Below are 13711 nucleotides of genomic sequence, written 5' to 3'. Positions count from 1 at the left end.
ATATATATATATTCGTGGACAGCCTAACATCGGTTTTCAATCACGATTTATTTGAAAGCCTTATTGTGAAGAAAGGAATAAAGGTGGACAAGGAAGGGACTTACTACAATCATACCGAGGTGTCTACACTCTCAGACACTCATTCGGGCAATCTGGATAGAAACTGACAACAAGAACGCTAGTGACATCGGTTGGCAGCCATCTTGCACTCTCCAACCAGGCCCAGTGGGAATCACGAGGTCTTTACAATGGAAGGCGAGTAGCACCGACAGCACCCAAACGTTTCGTAATCTCCTCCATACCCCTGTGCCAGGTCAAGGGTTGATCACCTCTCTGCTTCTGCCACTCTGAATTGGGCATGGAAAACAGCACTCTCTTCGGCAAATGATGGTTCGGCATACGCAACACATGTCCCAACCAACACAGCTTCTGGTGCTGGACACATTCTTCAATAGAAGTACTCGTTGCACAACCGAAAACTCGCCTTTTATTGCCTCTTTACGGATACACTGACATCATCTCACACGAGGTATGGTCCTGTGACAGCGGTTGTGGAATACCCGTTGCTCGAACAGGCCAAGTCTCACAGCCATACTACAAAACAGCCCGCACTGTAGTTTGATATACACGTCCCTTTACTTTCAGGGATACACCACCTTAACGCCATAGGTGTCTCAAATTAGCAAACGCGATTAGAGCCTTGCAGAATTGTGCATTGACCTCACCTGACGTTGCCAGACGAACCACACAGATGCGACTGTCAACATGTATGCAGTCAAGCAAGGGTCCTTCCACCCTATGATTTAGGACGAAACCAACTCCTTCACATCCTGCCGCAGGAACCTATGGATCACCACCACTTTGTTTGCATCTTGAGTTCTTGTTTCTGATACACAGCACACATCAGTGCTCAGCGAATTCAGTGTGACAGCAACTGCCTCTCGTTGCGAACGTAAAGGCGGTTAGGTAGACTAGGCTTCAAGTCCTGAATATTGATTTGTGGATGGCGGCACTGGATGACGCGCAAATGTTGCTTGCAAAACCGATGTAGGATGAATGGAGATATCAATACTAATTTCTGGGCCTACAAGAGAGCTATTAGTGGGGTGGGGAGAGGAGAAAGTAAAAATATGTAAATGTAAATGAACAGGGCGTCAGCATTAACCTGTTTTAGCTTCCCCGCCCTGCTGTATTCACGAAGTGAGGCGCCGCACGCGACGACCGAGCTGGCATGAGGTTATTTGTGTGTGCATTTCATGGTTGTACGCGGGCTGGGATACTGTCAGGGCGCCCTCACTTAGACGGGAGGATGATGAATGTCCTTAACCAGAGCCTTTGACCCAAAAGCCTGACATTAAGACAGTATTTGACTGGAAATTCTATTTCGCGGAACACATTGCCCCAAAAATGGAGGACCGGCAGACTGTTGGTCAGACCTCTCATCATTGACTGGGAGTGTCACACGGACACTACGCAGTATAACTCAGTGGGTCACATAGGCACAAACATATAACATATAATATAAGTATACTATATATATATATATATATGTGCCCGAATCAGTGGTCAAATTAACGGACACTTGCGCGTTCTTGGAGAGTCGCTAATGGTTTGTTCTGAGCCGGATATGGTGCAGCATACAAGTCCTTGTGGCCAGTGTTGACCCCTTCGAATACAATCAGCAAGCGGATGCACGGAGTCCTGTCAAAAGCCGCCGCTCGGCCTCAGCATGTGATAAAAGTGGATACCGGCCCGTTTATTTGTTTATCATCAAGTTGGTGAGAGGGCTCAAGTGAGTAGAGCGCGAATTTACTGACCGGAAGGTCCGTGTTACGAACCCGACCTCTGCCTCTCAACTTTTCCTGTCTAGGCTTGGGCAACCTGACAGTATTCCAGCTCTCGTGCTCCCTTTGGGTGGCACGGCACCGAAAGGGTGTTACAGCTGAATGATTGTTGTATCATATCATCAAGGTACTGGCGTTACTAGTCAGTCTCACTCTAATATTCGACAAGCTTACTTTGACGTTATTCGCTTATATTTTGCGGGCAGATCGGTGTATGATTCAATGCCAATCCTACTGATGCACATGCGTCCACATATTGCGCAAGTCCATATGGTAGAGGCCGCACTAAAAGCCCTTCCGAACAGCCTGCTTGTTTTGCTGCTTCGAGCGATTGTGGTGCATCTCAACAGGGATATGGGATATTTCTCCGAGCTCTCACATCTTGTGTCTCAGTTAACTGATGACATCGTGCAGACAATTAGTACGTTGAATTCTGACCTTGTTACGATTCATAATTGGGGTTTACCAAAGCGCGGTTCAACCTTTCCTTGTCTGTGCAGGATTTCCTATCCCTTCGCCGTTTCACTGTACTGTCCGTCAGCTCTGTACCCATCCCAACTTCTAATTGTTTCCTTTTTTGATCATTTTCTAACGGTCTTTTCCGGTCTTTTCATGTTCACCAAGTTACAGATTTGGGCTTCAAGAAGGTTGGATTTCCATTTATTCTCCGGAATTTGTTTCTCACCCCTCCTTGCCCCTGATCTGCATGTCATCTCAACATGGAATGCTTTTTTCATGTCTGGGTTCGGGCCGCTTACTCCCTGACCACTTTCAATGGAAAGTTTTACGGCTTTTTTCTTTCCCCCGCTCTGGTTGGTGACTTTCAACCCTCTTTCCGCTGACGAGACCTGGCCTTAATTTTGTCGCCACCACCATGACAAGACATCTTCCGAACTGGTGTCCCGTGTTCCGCTTCCCAAGACACCCTTGCAAATAGTCTCTTTGCTTCTAGGCATCTATATCTGGTGGGAATGCCCCATGACCACCCGGAAATCTCTTCATTTTTCTCATAAACGCTACTTTGCAACACTTTGTGGTTATGTTCTCTTAGATTTCCATAGTATCCACATATCCCAAACTCAATTCGATGCTCATCTGTTCAACTCTGACTCGGTCTGCATTATGCTTTTAGTCCTTAAACTTCGCATCTATTCTTCATTATATACACGCAATCTGTATGTAACAACGACAGTATGGTTGACGGTTTTGATGTGGTTTCTTTGCCATAACACCTGACGTCCGTAGCCATAGTTCTACGTCATCAACATATCTTTTTTGTCTATGAACTTATGAGGAATTTATCCAATGTTTTTGAGCAGTGCTGTCTTTCTGTTGAAAATGGCCTCGTACGAAACGAACATCAAGATCTTTCGGGAAGTACTTGACTGCGAAACCTTGAGAGCAGAAGTTTGCCAGATATTTGGGAGGGTAGTAAAAACGGCTTATTTTTAGCTTTGAAATTTCAGGGCTCTCAATTAAGAAATCCTTTTAAAAATTAACTTTGCTTTCCTAACCTCAGTAGCAAGTGGTAACAAAACATTCGAGATATCCGTTATCAGCTCAGCAAAACCGAAATCGTGAGCGAGTAAATATTTTTTCAGTGCTAATGCTTTGGTTACTTTGGTCCAAGATGCGCTGGTTTTTCCTGATACCGGATGAATTCCGAAGATCTACCAAAACTTTCGTAGACTGTGTTAGGTATATCGTCGCACGCAGAGCAGCGTTTGACGTAAAGTACTGTTACGAAATCAATGTTTCAATCTGGGAACACGTTTGCCTGAAACAGGAGTCATCAGGTAATGTTTTTATTTATCTTTCTGCTACCCTTTCACGTTCTCAAAACTGTTAACCTGTTCAGCATCCGTATTCCCTTTTTAATAAAAACAACCATTTGATATGCTTTTAACAATTTTCTCGCTGTTACTGCAGCACGGTGGAGTCGTCTCCAGGTAATTTGAGGCGGCGTAATGCGGTAGTGATTTTTTTTTACTTACTTAGAATGCGCGAAGTGAGGCTGGAACTAGTCCGAGCAGAAATGGTGTGTTGTGACTGTACGTTAACCATGATCACTTGATCCTGGACCTGCTTTTCGGTCTCAATGGGCTTGTCTGTCTCTTCTCCGAAAATCAGCAATAACAGATCCGTAACCATAATGCGCCATTCATTGTTGTTCGGGGAACTTCTATCCAAGACGCATCGATGACTCTCAGAAACCTGCAGATATTCATGCCTCATCTTTTTTGAAGTGTCCTATAGCGCCTCGGTCAATGGGTTGAGGGAACTGTTTGGTGGCAAGAAAGAGTCACATTCGGATCAACTTCACCGATGTGTACTGCCCGGGACCAGTGGAAAATCATGTGATAGGCTGGTTGTTCCACACTACCCCTTGAGTATCTTCATGAAACGGCCATGAAGTCATCTTTAACAAATAACAACATGGAAGGTCGACTTCAGGACGTGTTAGGAGCTTGCCAGACTGTCGAAGAATTTTCAGAAACCTAATGAGTAGTGCATTACGAATGTACATGTATCGCGATATCTCGAATATCCTAGCGACTGTAACATTGGACGGCCCGGTGCAGCACATTCGGCTGCCTGGAAACATCACTAAAGAGGTATTCAGCTGGTTTCCAGATGAGTCTCTCGCAAAACCAGATTTGTTTGCAAATGAGTGTAGTTCGCTAAGAACAACCTTCTTTCCAAGTGACGTTACCTCCTTAGATGGATGCTGCCGTCTTTAGCTACCTTGCACTCTGGTATCATGGACAATCAGGTGTTCGTTTTCAAGATAGGCCTGTTTGATCAAGACCTTAGATGAGTGGCGGAAAAGTATGAGATGTCTGGAATTTTTCGGAATAACGACAACCTGCTCTCCGTGCATCGTGAATTTGTTCAAGTCAGAAAGATTTTGCATCTAGTCTATCCACTATACGCGGTAGACTAAACCCCTTGTTCACAATACTTTTAAACTTACTGTATTGCCCAAAGACCGCCTTACATTTCGAAAGACATTCAGCATATCGAAGTACTTACCTTTGTAAGACATTATTCAAAAGAGACTGCAGTGGTTTTATAAGTCTTGTAATATTCGGGTGTACTTTTGTATCCTCAAATAATGCTCTGAACTTTTCTTGCATCAGCATATGTGAGTTCGCTTGTGTGGTTTTCTATCTAACAGGATAATAGGTCCGTGAGTTTGACTCAGATTCACACTGATACCGCTTTCAGACTACAGCATCCTGGATTGTCACATCAAGCAAGAATAACTGTATGTGTACTAAGCAAAATTTCTGAAGTTTTATTATTTCAGATCTTCCTCTACAACGTCTAGGAAATGTGTTAGGGGGGCACTAGGACAAGAGATATTCAGCTATCTTTAAAGATGGTGGAGATTCTCTGGTTAACCACTGAAGGAAATCCACTGGTGCTATGTTGAGTGAAAAGAAAACCTTTGTGGAATAGAACGCGCCAGTAATCATCCTTACCTTCAAGAGTGTTGCTATATGACATTAGTCTGGTAGTTGTGGCATTCATGGTGCTCTGTGCCCTCATCCTTCGAAGGTTGATTGAACACTGACAGGCAGATCCGTGAAAACCAAGCCAGGTGCAAGAGGATGGACCGATCACATATTCACTCCTCCGGATTAGGGAGCAGCCACACTGCTTCCAACAACTTGACTTGAAAGCTGCCTTTTACTCGTGTTCGTCGTGAGCTATGGCAGTGTACATAGAACAAAGATGACCTCCGTGAATTCTTGGATCTCCATAAGGCTCTCGGATATCGAGTATGCAGACGACACTGACCTTTTTGAACTTCATTTGCAAACAGGCGGTTTTTAGCCAGTTCACCAAGCTTGGCAGTTAACGTTTCGTCACCAAACGAGGTGACATCATCAATGCGCAGTTAAGTGGGGCATAACCACCCAAGGACAGGTGTCACCAACCCCAGGCGTGTACGCAGAAATTGACTCTTATTGGCTTTCATGTAGTCTGTTCATCTTATTGAATGCATGCTAACTCAAAGGTTGGTAAAACGTTTTACTTGACTAAATTAGATATAACCTACGAGGCATCAACATTTTCATAGTGCGACCTGCTGAGCCCCGTATGAAGGGCACCTAGTCTCTTTATTACGGATTGGTTTTAAATTTTTATGATACGACTTTAAGTAAATTATTTTTCTTCTCACTAGCACTGGATTTAACCAACGAGAATCATCTTCGTGCTATTTTGTATGGAATTAAAATGGATATTATTATCAATATTCCAGTGACGCTTATTCGCTCATTTGAATTCCGGACAACTTGCTATCTAATACTTCCTCACATCAGTCCCAACGCTACTATCTCAGAATTGTTTGACCAGATTGAAAGAGGTTTGTTTTCAGATATCTGTTTCCAGGTAAAACTCTTTCTTTACTAACAGCGATTCACGGATCCTCTGCAGTACCTCCTGCTTTCAAAAATTTCACATTCGGTAGGTTTCTCACCGCCAAATTTTGCGGTTGATGTGATATCTTTTCCGTCATGCAATGGATTTGTGGGTTTCTGTGTGCATACCTACTTTTGCAATTTGATCATCTCTAGGCAATAGATGCTGTCCTTCGATGTCCACCGACCCTGCCACTGTGTATAAGACTAGTCCCACCCATTGGTTCCTGTTACGTGGGAGATTTGGTGAAATTCGAGCGTTCATTATTATCTTACAAAATTAGTGCCATATAAGGCCTCACCATCACGGAAAATGCTGGTTTCCGCTGCGAAAAATGCTATGGAGAGGAAGGCTGGAGATGTTATGTTGTTTGCTGCGATAGCGGTGTGATGGTAATGGGGTGTTCCTCCCAGGTTAGTAGCATCTTCAGGGTCAGGAAAGCGTGGATACTGCCTTGAATGCTAATGGATTTGAATAACTTGGCGGTGAAATCCACGTAGTACGAACACCTAATGATTGGCAGGAACCACGAACATTTAATTCACTGCGGTTGAAAACCTAGGTTTATACAATTTGATCGTTATGGGAGAAAACTGTCAGCTGTGCACTAGAGTATTTTGAGCCAAAGCCCCATGACCTCGACCACAGGTTAGACAAAAAATGAATTCTTCTCTACGGGTGAGCGCTCCGTTTCTCCAGTGGTCAAGTCATTGTGCTATAATCTGTACTGCGACTAATGTGGTACACATCTAAGTCTGAGATATCATATACTCGAACCGGATTCTTGTTATGATTCACGGCTAACCAGAATTCGTACTCCAATGCCCCACTAATCCCACCAGATACCTTTGCTTTTATGTGATTTTATGAGTGCAGCTGTATGGAGTCTTAAGTACAGAGATTGCTTTGTTTATTGCACACGAGTACCTGCGTGTCATGGACATGTTCGTCAACCCCATTGAGTTGAACAGAGATTATGTGTAAATTAGCCGGAACTAGGAGGTCCAAATACTTTGGTCTTTTATTCCCGAAAGAACTGTAAAGAAGTCCTAGAGATAGGGTTGACACACCCATTGAGAGAGATTACAAATGATCTGGTTTTCTAGCTCATGGGCCAAAGCATTGTCTAGTCCACTGCCACAGCCGATGCTCACTTTTCCGACGAAATCGATGTCGATAGATGTCAGAATACGGTCATCCGTCTCACAACCAGCAGAATTACTAATGGATTGAAGACCCAGTTCATTGGTTGAGCACTTTATTCTGGCCGGAGGGCGATGAGTGAATCGCCAACGACCGAAGTATGCAGCTGTTGGGTATAATGGGCTAGGTTTTTCGCGAAATCACACTTTATTCGTTAATGACTTGTCTGATTGACTGTCCTCATCTGTTCCCATTGTCTCAGATGCATTGAAAATTCGTCACCAGGCACATAAAGCCAAGGTTGGCCAATTTGCTTATTGATAAAAACGGTGATTCCCCCACAGTCTGGAGACTTACTGATTGATCTAAAAACGGAACCGGTACAACGATCGAATCAAACTCTCAGCTCTTTGGGTATTGGTAAGTTGAAAAGCCGTGTAAAAGTCCACAGAGTTATCTAGTTCATAGACATTTCCGAGGTACCAATCAACCAAGCGGGCCTCAAATGAAGCTGCCTTCTTGAACTTTCCTATATATTCATTGACTACCAAGCAAATGTAACGGATGCTACATAGTCATTCCACAAATTCTGTAATAAATCCCACCTTCCATTAGATCAAGGCGGATTTACGAGAAACCATATGTTTCTCGGATGCCTCATCAGCAGTATTCACCGTTACATTAGTAGAGCATGGACGTATGGAAATTTGTGACTATCACTTGGAATATAACTATGCAAAATTGGAAACCATGAAGAATAGTTCCGATTGTGATTACAATAATAACGAACACTTTTGTTTTCAAGGTTGATTCTTTGTTCTCAACCTGCCGGAGTGCATCGCGTCAAGCGACCTATTTGCTGTAACTGTCCCTAACTTCTGATGGCATATTACGAACACCAATTCGATGAACCCTCAGTCGAATGTTGGCTTTCCGCCTTACGGTTAAAATCCAGACGCTCTGGTCAGTTTAAACAATCAAAATGGCTACAGACATACACCGCAAACCTATGCCCCGGAATATCTATATAACATGGTTTAATGAAGATTTATCAATAGCAGCTTCGCATTCAAACAAATACTACAAGACCGCACGAGTTCATTGACGACTGAAGTAGCGTGTCGGAAACCATTTTTGTCTCAGTATATCATATAATAGGTTGAATATATTACCCAATTCCAGTGTGACCTTTTAACTGAACCTGGTGCTGTCACAGGAATATCCAACGCATTTAAATTTTCCTTTTTTCGTAACTCCTACCCGGGGAGAATGCTCTAGTGAACGGTGCCATTGGTTTGGCGAAAGTCTATCTTTGAAACATGTGGTATCAACAAATACTATTTCATGGTTCGTTGGTGGTTACGTACCACAAAACATGTAGCAACCGCGGTTGTCGTGGGTTCCTTGAGTGATCACCCCCACAAAATGATCATATTGTGCGTTATTTGACAGCAGTGCGATCCTATTCTACTCACAATTCAGGGTTGATTGAGCATATTTTGTGCTTATCTGTTAGTCTCATCCCCATGATCTCATCCTTATTTTCTGGTTGTTTCATCGTCATTTAACCACACCCCACCTACGTTGCGTTTTCGAGTAACCATTAAAAAACAAAGAAGGGATCTGAATACTACTTATAAGGTTGATGAAAAGTATGAACTGTTCACAATCGCTCTCGTCAATTTCGGGACTCATCGGGTGGGTCTAGTCCACAAATTCCCATCCCTCTGTTCGCTTACTTAGACACCGAATTGTACATATGTTGCGGTAGGCACTTGTTTACAAATTAACTTGATGTTAACGGGAGACCCATCCTGAAATCCTATTGGCAAGGTTCTTTAGGATTTGGGGACTACGCTTACCTGATGAGCCCTATAATGGGTTGTTCACTGACATACAGGAAAATACTTCGATATCTTGATTATCGGCACAACCGTAAAAATGCCTTTGTGCGACAGGTTCATTTGAAGAGATGCAAGTGAATTTTGGTTGTTAAATCCGAAATTTTCGGTTTGTTTCGAATGGTTACTGTTTTTTAACGAAAATGTGCAAGAACTACGAAGTTTCTGTGGTCATTGGACCAAAAAGACATCTTCGCCGAAGTTTTTGCCGCCATTCGACCATTTATGGGCCCGATTAATACTGCCTCTGCAACGGAATAGTGAGGCGCCTTCGTCACAATTTTTCAAATCACTCCCTAAGTGAGTAATGCCCAAAGTTAAGATGATTTCGAGGAAGCATATTTCCTTCGGTTGTTAATTGTTTTGCACTGCTAGCCTTATTTCTTTGTGGCGTCCCCTCAGAATGAGATTTTTTGGGGTAATTTGGACAGATCGGGTGTGACAAACTATTCCACCTCCACCTGCTTATGTTTCTTCAGCGCACCTCGCCATAAACCGAACGGAGCGTTGCTAACCCGACTGTCTTGCCATGCTCCTGTCTAGCACTGGGTTGTATGACGCCAAATGATGTCGTTTATTAAACATAGTCCGTGTGGCCTACCCAGGAGCACAATTCAATGACAGATAAGTGTGAGTAATTTGGGCATCCAGATTCACCCACTTTTTGTATCTCTTATCTCTGTTTCGTTAGTGAATGAATCGGAAATCGCGGTATTCAATCTGGCGGATTATATCGCCCAGCGTGAAAATCCAAAATTTTTGTGGTGATGCCTGTCAACCACCTAAACGTGGAATTCATCCGGAAGACTATGTTTTGCATCATACCAACCGCATATTCCACTTCGTATCATTTATTTCAAGTGCCTTTTATAAATATCTAACAGCACCCACTTGAACCTTGTTTTTACTTTGTCTCCACTTCATGCTCCGAAGTATTTCTGTTTGATTGCATTTCGGCTGCTCCATAACCCTCATATCTCACTCAAAATACCAGTCTGGGTCTATCAAACACAGAAAATGAAGGACAAAATTCAGGAGTTAGTACAACGAAGCGAGCGGAAAGGCAACAGGGTTATTCTTCGACTACAGAAGGTAAAACCAACAGTGCGTGCGGCAAACGCGGAAAGTTATTTGTGGATCACATTGATGTAAATTTTAATTGTGTTTGCCTTTTGTTTATCGGACACGATATGTTTCTGTTATTCGAATTTAGTTCAACCAATTGATTTGACATTTCCGTGACTTGTATCAGTGCACCATGAACGTGTTGTTAGCTTCAAAGATTGACAGTAATGATTATTGCTTATGTTGTTATATATAGCGAGCAGAGAGATAGGTAGAGTAGCGGTTTTGTTTTCCATTTAATTTAGTTGTTTATTATTTCACGAAGATTTGCAGGGGCTATAGACAGTAATCAGTCAGCGTTATCTCCAACATTGCTTAAGGTTTAAATGACTGTTGGCACTATGGGTTCGTTTATGGAGTTCACGTATCGGATCAAGATCTGCAAAGAGAATGAAGATAATCGTGCACCTTCCCGACACCTAGCTACCATAGTCCCACGAAGGAATCACGAGAACTGATGTACTATCAGGTTGCCCAAGCCTACATAGGAGCAGTTGAGATGCTGGCTTTGCGTTCGAACCGTGGACTTTCCGATAAGTGAGTTCACGCCTTGTGAGCTATCTCAAGCTCACCTGGATCTGTGCATACGAAGTACAAGTCATTTATATGGTGTCACAGACCAGGAATTCGTGAATCCTTTTGATTAGTTTATACTCCACCTGGTCTGCACGTATTGCAGTCACGATGAGCCCAATAGAACTCTTCACAAAACTCTCAGTTTGTCCTTGGAATGCCTCATCAGATAAAAGCTACATAGTCACCACACAAAGGCTTAGGAATTTTTATCAAAGTACGTGGAAAAGATTTAATGGTAGGTTCTGAACAACAAAAACTTGGGTTATCAATAAACTAACTGATCGGAAAGAAAGGAAATGGCTAGAATAACTGTCTGTTCATTTTTGGTTGCTGATTGTATTCTAACAATGATATCATTGACATCGTACGACAGGTAGGAAGTAGCAATATGTTTCTCCGTAAAAATGCTTGCAGTTTTATGCAAAAGTCCCTGCTAGTGCGTCGTGTTTCGCAGCCGTAAGAGCACAATGAAAAACAACTGGCTGTGGGCGGATAGTGAATCATGGTTGGCTGTTGCGCCCACACTTTCCGACAGAGCTCGCTCTAATGCTGGACTTTTAAGCGGCCCGATCTTCCGACCAATCCCGTGCAGGTTAGGCTTCTTGACCGTAACACCACCTAACTACCAGCTGTTTTGGGGCCGAGTTTCGGCTAACACATACTCATCGAAACTGTGCAAAACCTCGTACGCTCCAACAAGTTAAAGCCGCATCAACTGTACTGCTCTGGAAATAGTCGGACGCTTAAGGTGTCTACTTTGGTCCTTCTGTTCACGGCAGGCGCATACATGAAAATCTGAACGGTTTTGGGCTGCCCATTTTATATTAAAATATGAAAATCGTCCTTGTTGGTTGTGTGAGTCCAGGCATTTGCCTATTTCTCTTTACGGCGTTATGAATAACCTTATCGGATTTCAATCATGGATATAAAAATTCGGTGCTCGGGGATCACCTGCTTTGTTCAGCTGCCAGAGCGCATAACTCCATGGAGTTATATGTAGGATTCAAACAGAGGTGCTTTTAAGGCCTCTAGTTTCACCATCACTATACAATAACACGATCTTAAAAACACTAAGAAGTCTGAGAAAAAGTCCTAAACTTGGGGAACTTTGTCACTGATTTTGAAGGATCAACCGTTTTCGAGGTGCATGGCAGAGGTAGTGATGAACCCGAGATGTATGTTGATTCTGTTTCAATTGAGGATCTTCAATTTTAGGTTTGTTGTTGATTGATTTTGTCTGATTGTCGATTTTGACTTATCAAGGGCCTACGCTGACCGTTTTAATCAACATTGGATCCGACTCATTTTGCCCAGTCTTTTTCCAGCAACCTTGTAGTTGCAATGGGCGGTGAGTTACACGCAAGCCTTGGCCGATTGCTAGCTGTCTGCTGTTCTTCGAGTCCACCACAAGAAAACTAATATTGGGAAATTTTCTTACCGACTGCACGGTAATGAAATAGGGCAACTTGTTAAAGATTGTTCCATCTTCCCAAACGGTCAGCCGAATATTTTAAGTTGCACCAGTTTTCGTTAAATGAATCAATAGCATCTGCGACCGCCTCAAGCGTGAAGAAATTAGTTCGATTTTCCAGACTTAAACGACTAGTCCGGCAAAAATAAAAACTGCAGACGTGGTCCAACAGCTCTCACCCACGAGTAACAGTACTTATGGTGTACACTATTGAGTTTGGTTCCACACGTTATACTTAAGTGCTGAATAATACGCGTGATCGTGCACGCATATCAATGTTATAATTGCTACAGTTTCCAAGGCAGCTTTTGGCAAATATGGCCGGGAAGCTCGGTGGTAGCACTGATAAACTTTCACTGTTGCCCGGTCTTTACCAAGGGAATATTTCTATTTAACTGCTAATTCAGTTGGATGCACCTGTTTCGCTAAACCGCGACAAGGTGGCCTTCATTGTCCAGCACACAGTCACAACACAAACAGAGCGTTGTAATCAAGCGGCACCAAAGTAGTTGTACGCAAAAACTTGAAGTCTTCATATATCGAGAAATCGCAATAGATCACAATGGCCAACAACAACGTTACAAAGAAGGGAGCGTACACTTGCCAGCACATACATGAACAGGTATTGACTTCACACTTTAATCGGGGAACAAGCCCGATTCGAACGCAGGTGTGCAACGATCACAGCCCTTCATCGCCTATGGAACGTACACTATTCACATGATGTCTAAAAATTTTAGTAGAACGCTAACAATATCGTAATAACTTACCTCAGTGCAAAAAAACTGACGTGCGTCCGAATGGCCAGCGTCACGTCGGGCGATGCTCGTTCATCTACTAAGGTATCGCAAGTAGTTTGGAATGAGTCCATTTGACATTTCGAAATTGACGACACTGTTGAGGCATGCCTTGAAAAGCAGTAGAATCATGCAGTCCGAGGTTGGCCTCCCATCACGCCCAGGGACCTGCATTGCTGGGGAGGTCAATCAGAAAGGAAACTCAAATTCTGTGCCCTCCACCTCTGTTGGGATTTCGCAGATGCAAGCACTATATAGCAGTATAGGTGCCAGGCTTCGGGCATCGGTCTAGTGATTCGAAAAAATGTTGCAGCTGATGGGGTTGAGCATCTAGCATCCCAATATAAATCGTTCATCTTTGTGCAGGACCAGCTACTGTTGCCTTGCTCTGCTGGGAGAAAACGAGAGCAATAAAATATATAT

At 43.2% G+C, this 13711-nt stretch overlaps 1 protein-coding gene across 1 annotated transcript; it reads left to right on the top strand.

Annotated features, from left to right (window-relative positions):
- Positions 1 to 6028: 6028 nt before the first annotated feature.
- Positions 6029 to 10631, top strand: T265_11126 (hypothetical protein; the record flags this gene model as incomplete). The annotated part of the gene is made up of 5 exons (XM_009177697.1): positions 6029 to 6219; positions 6270 to 6320; positions 7681 to 7718; positions 7763 to 7838; positions 10011 to 10631. 5 exons carry the CDS (start codon positions 6090 to 6092, stop codon positions 10085 to 10087), a joined length of 372 nt encoding a protein of 123 aa, XP_009175961.1.
- Positions 10632 to 13711: the final 3080 nt, after the last annotated feature.

The sequence above is a fragment of the Opisthorchis viverrini genome (genome assembly GCF_000715545.1).
Source record: "Opisthorchis viverrini unplaced genomic scaffold opera_v5_447, whole genome shotgun sequence".
Taxonomy (NCBI): domain Eukaryota; kingdom Metazoa; phylum Platyhelminthes; class Trematoda; order Opisthorchiida; family Opisthorchiidae; genus Opisthorchis; species Opisthorchis viverrini.
The sequence above is the reverse complement of the archived record's forward strand: the minus strand, read 5'-3'. Positions and strand labels throughout refer to the sequence as shown.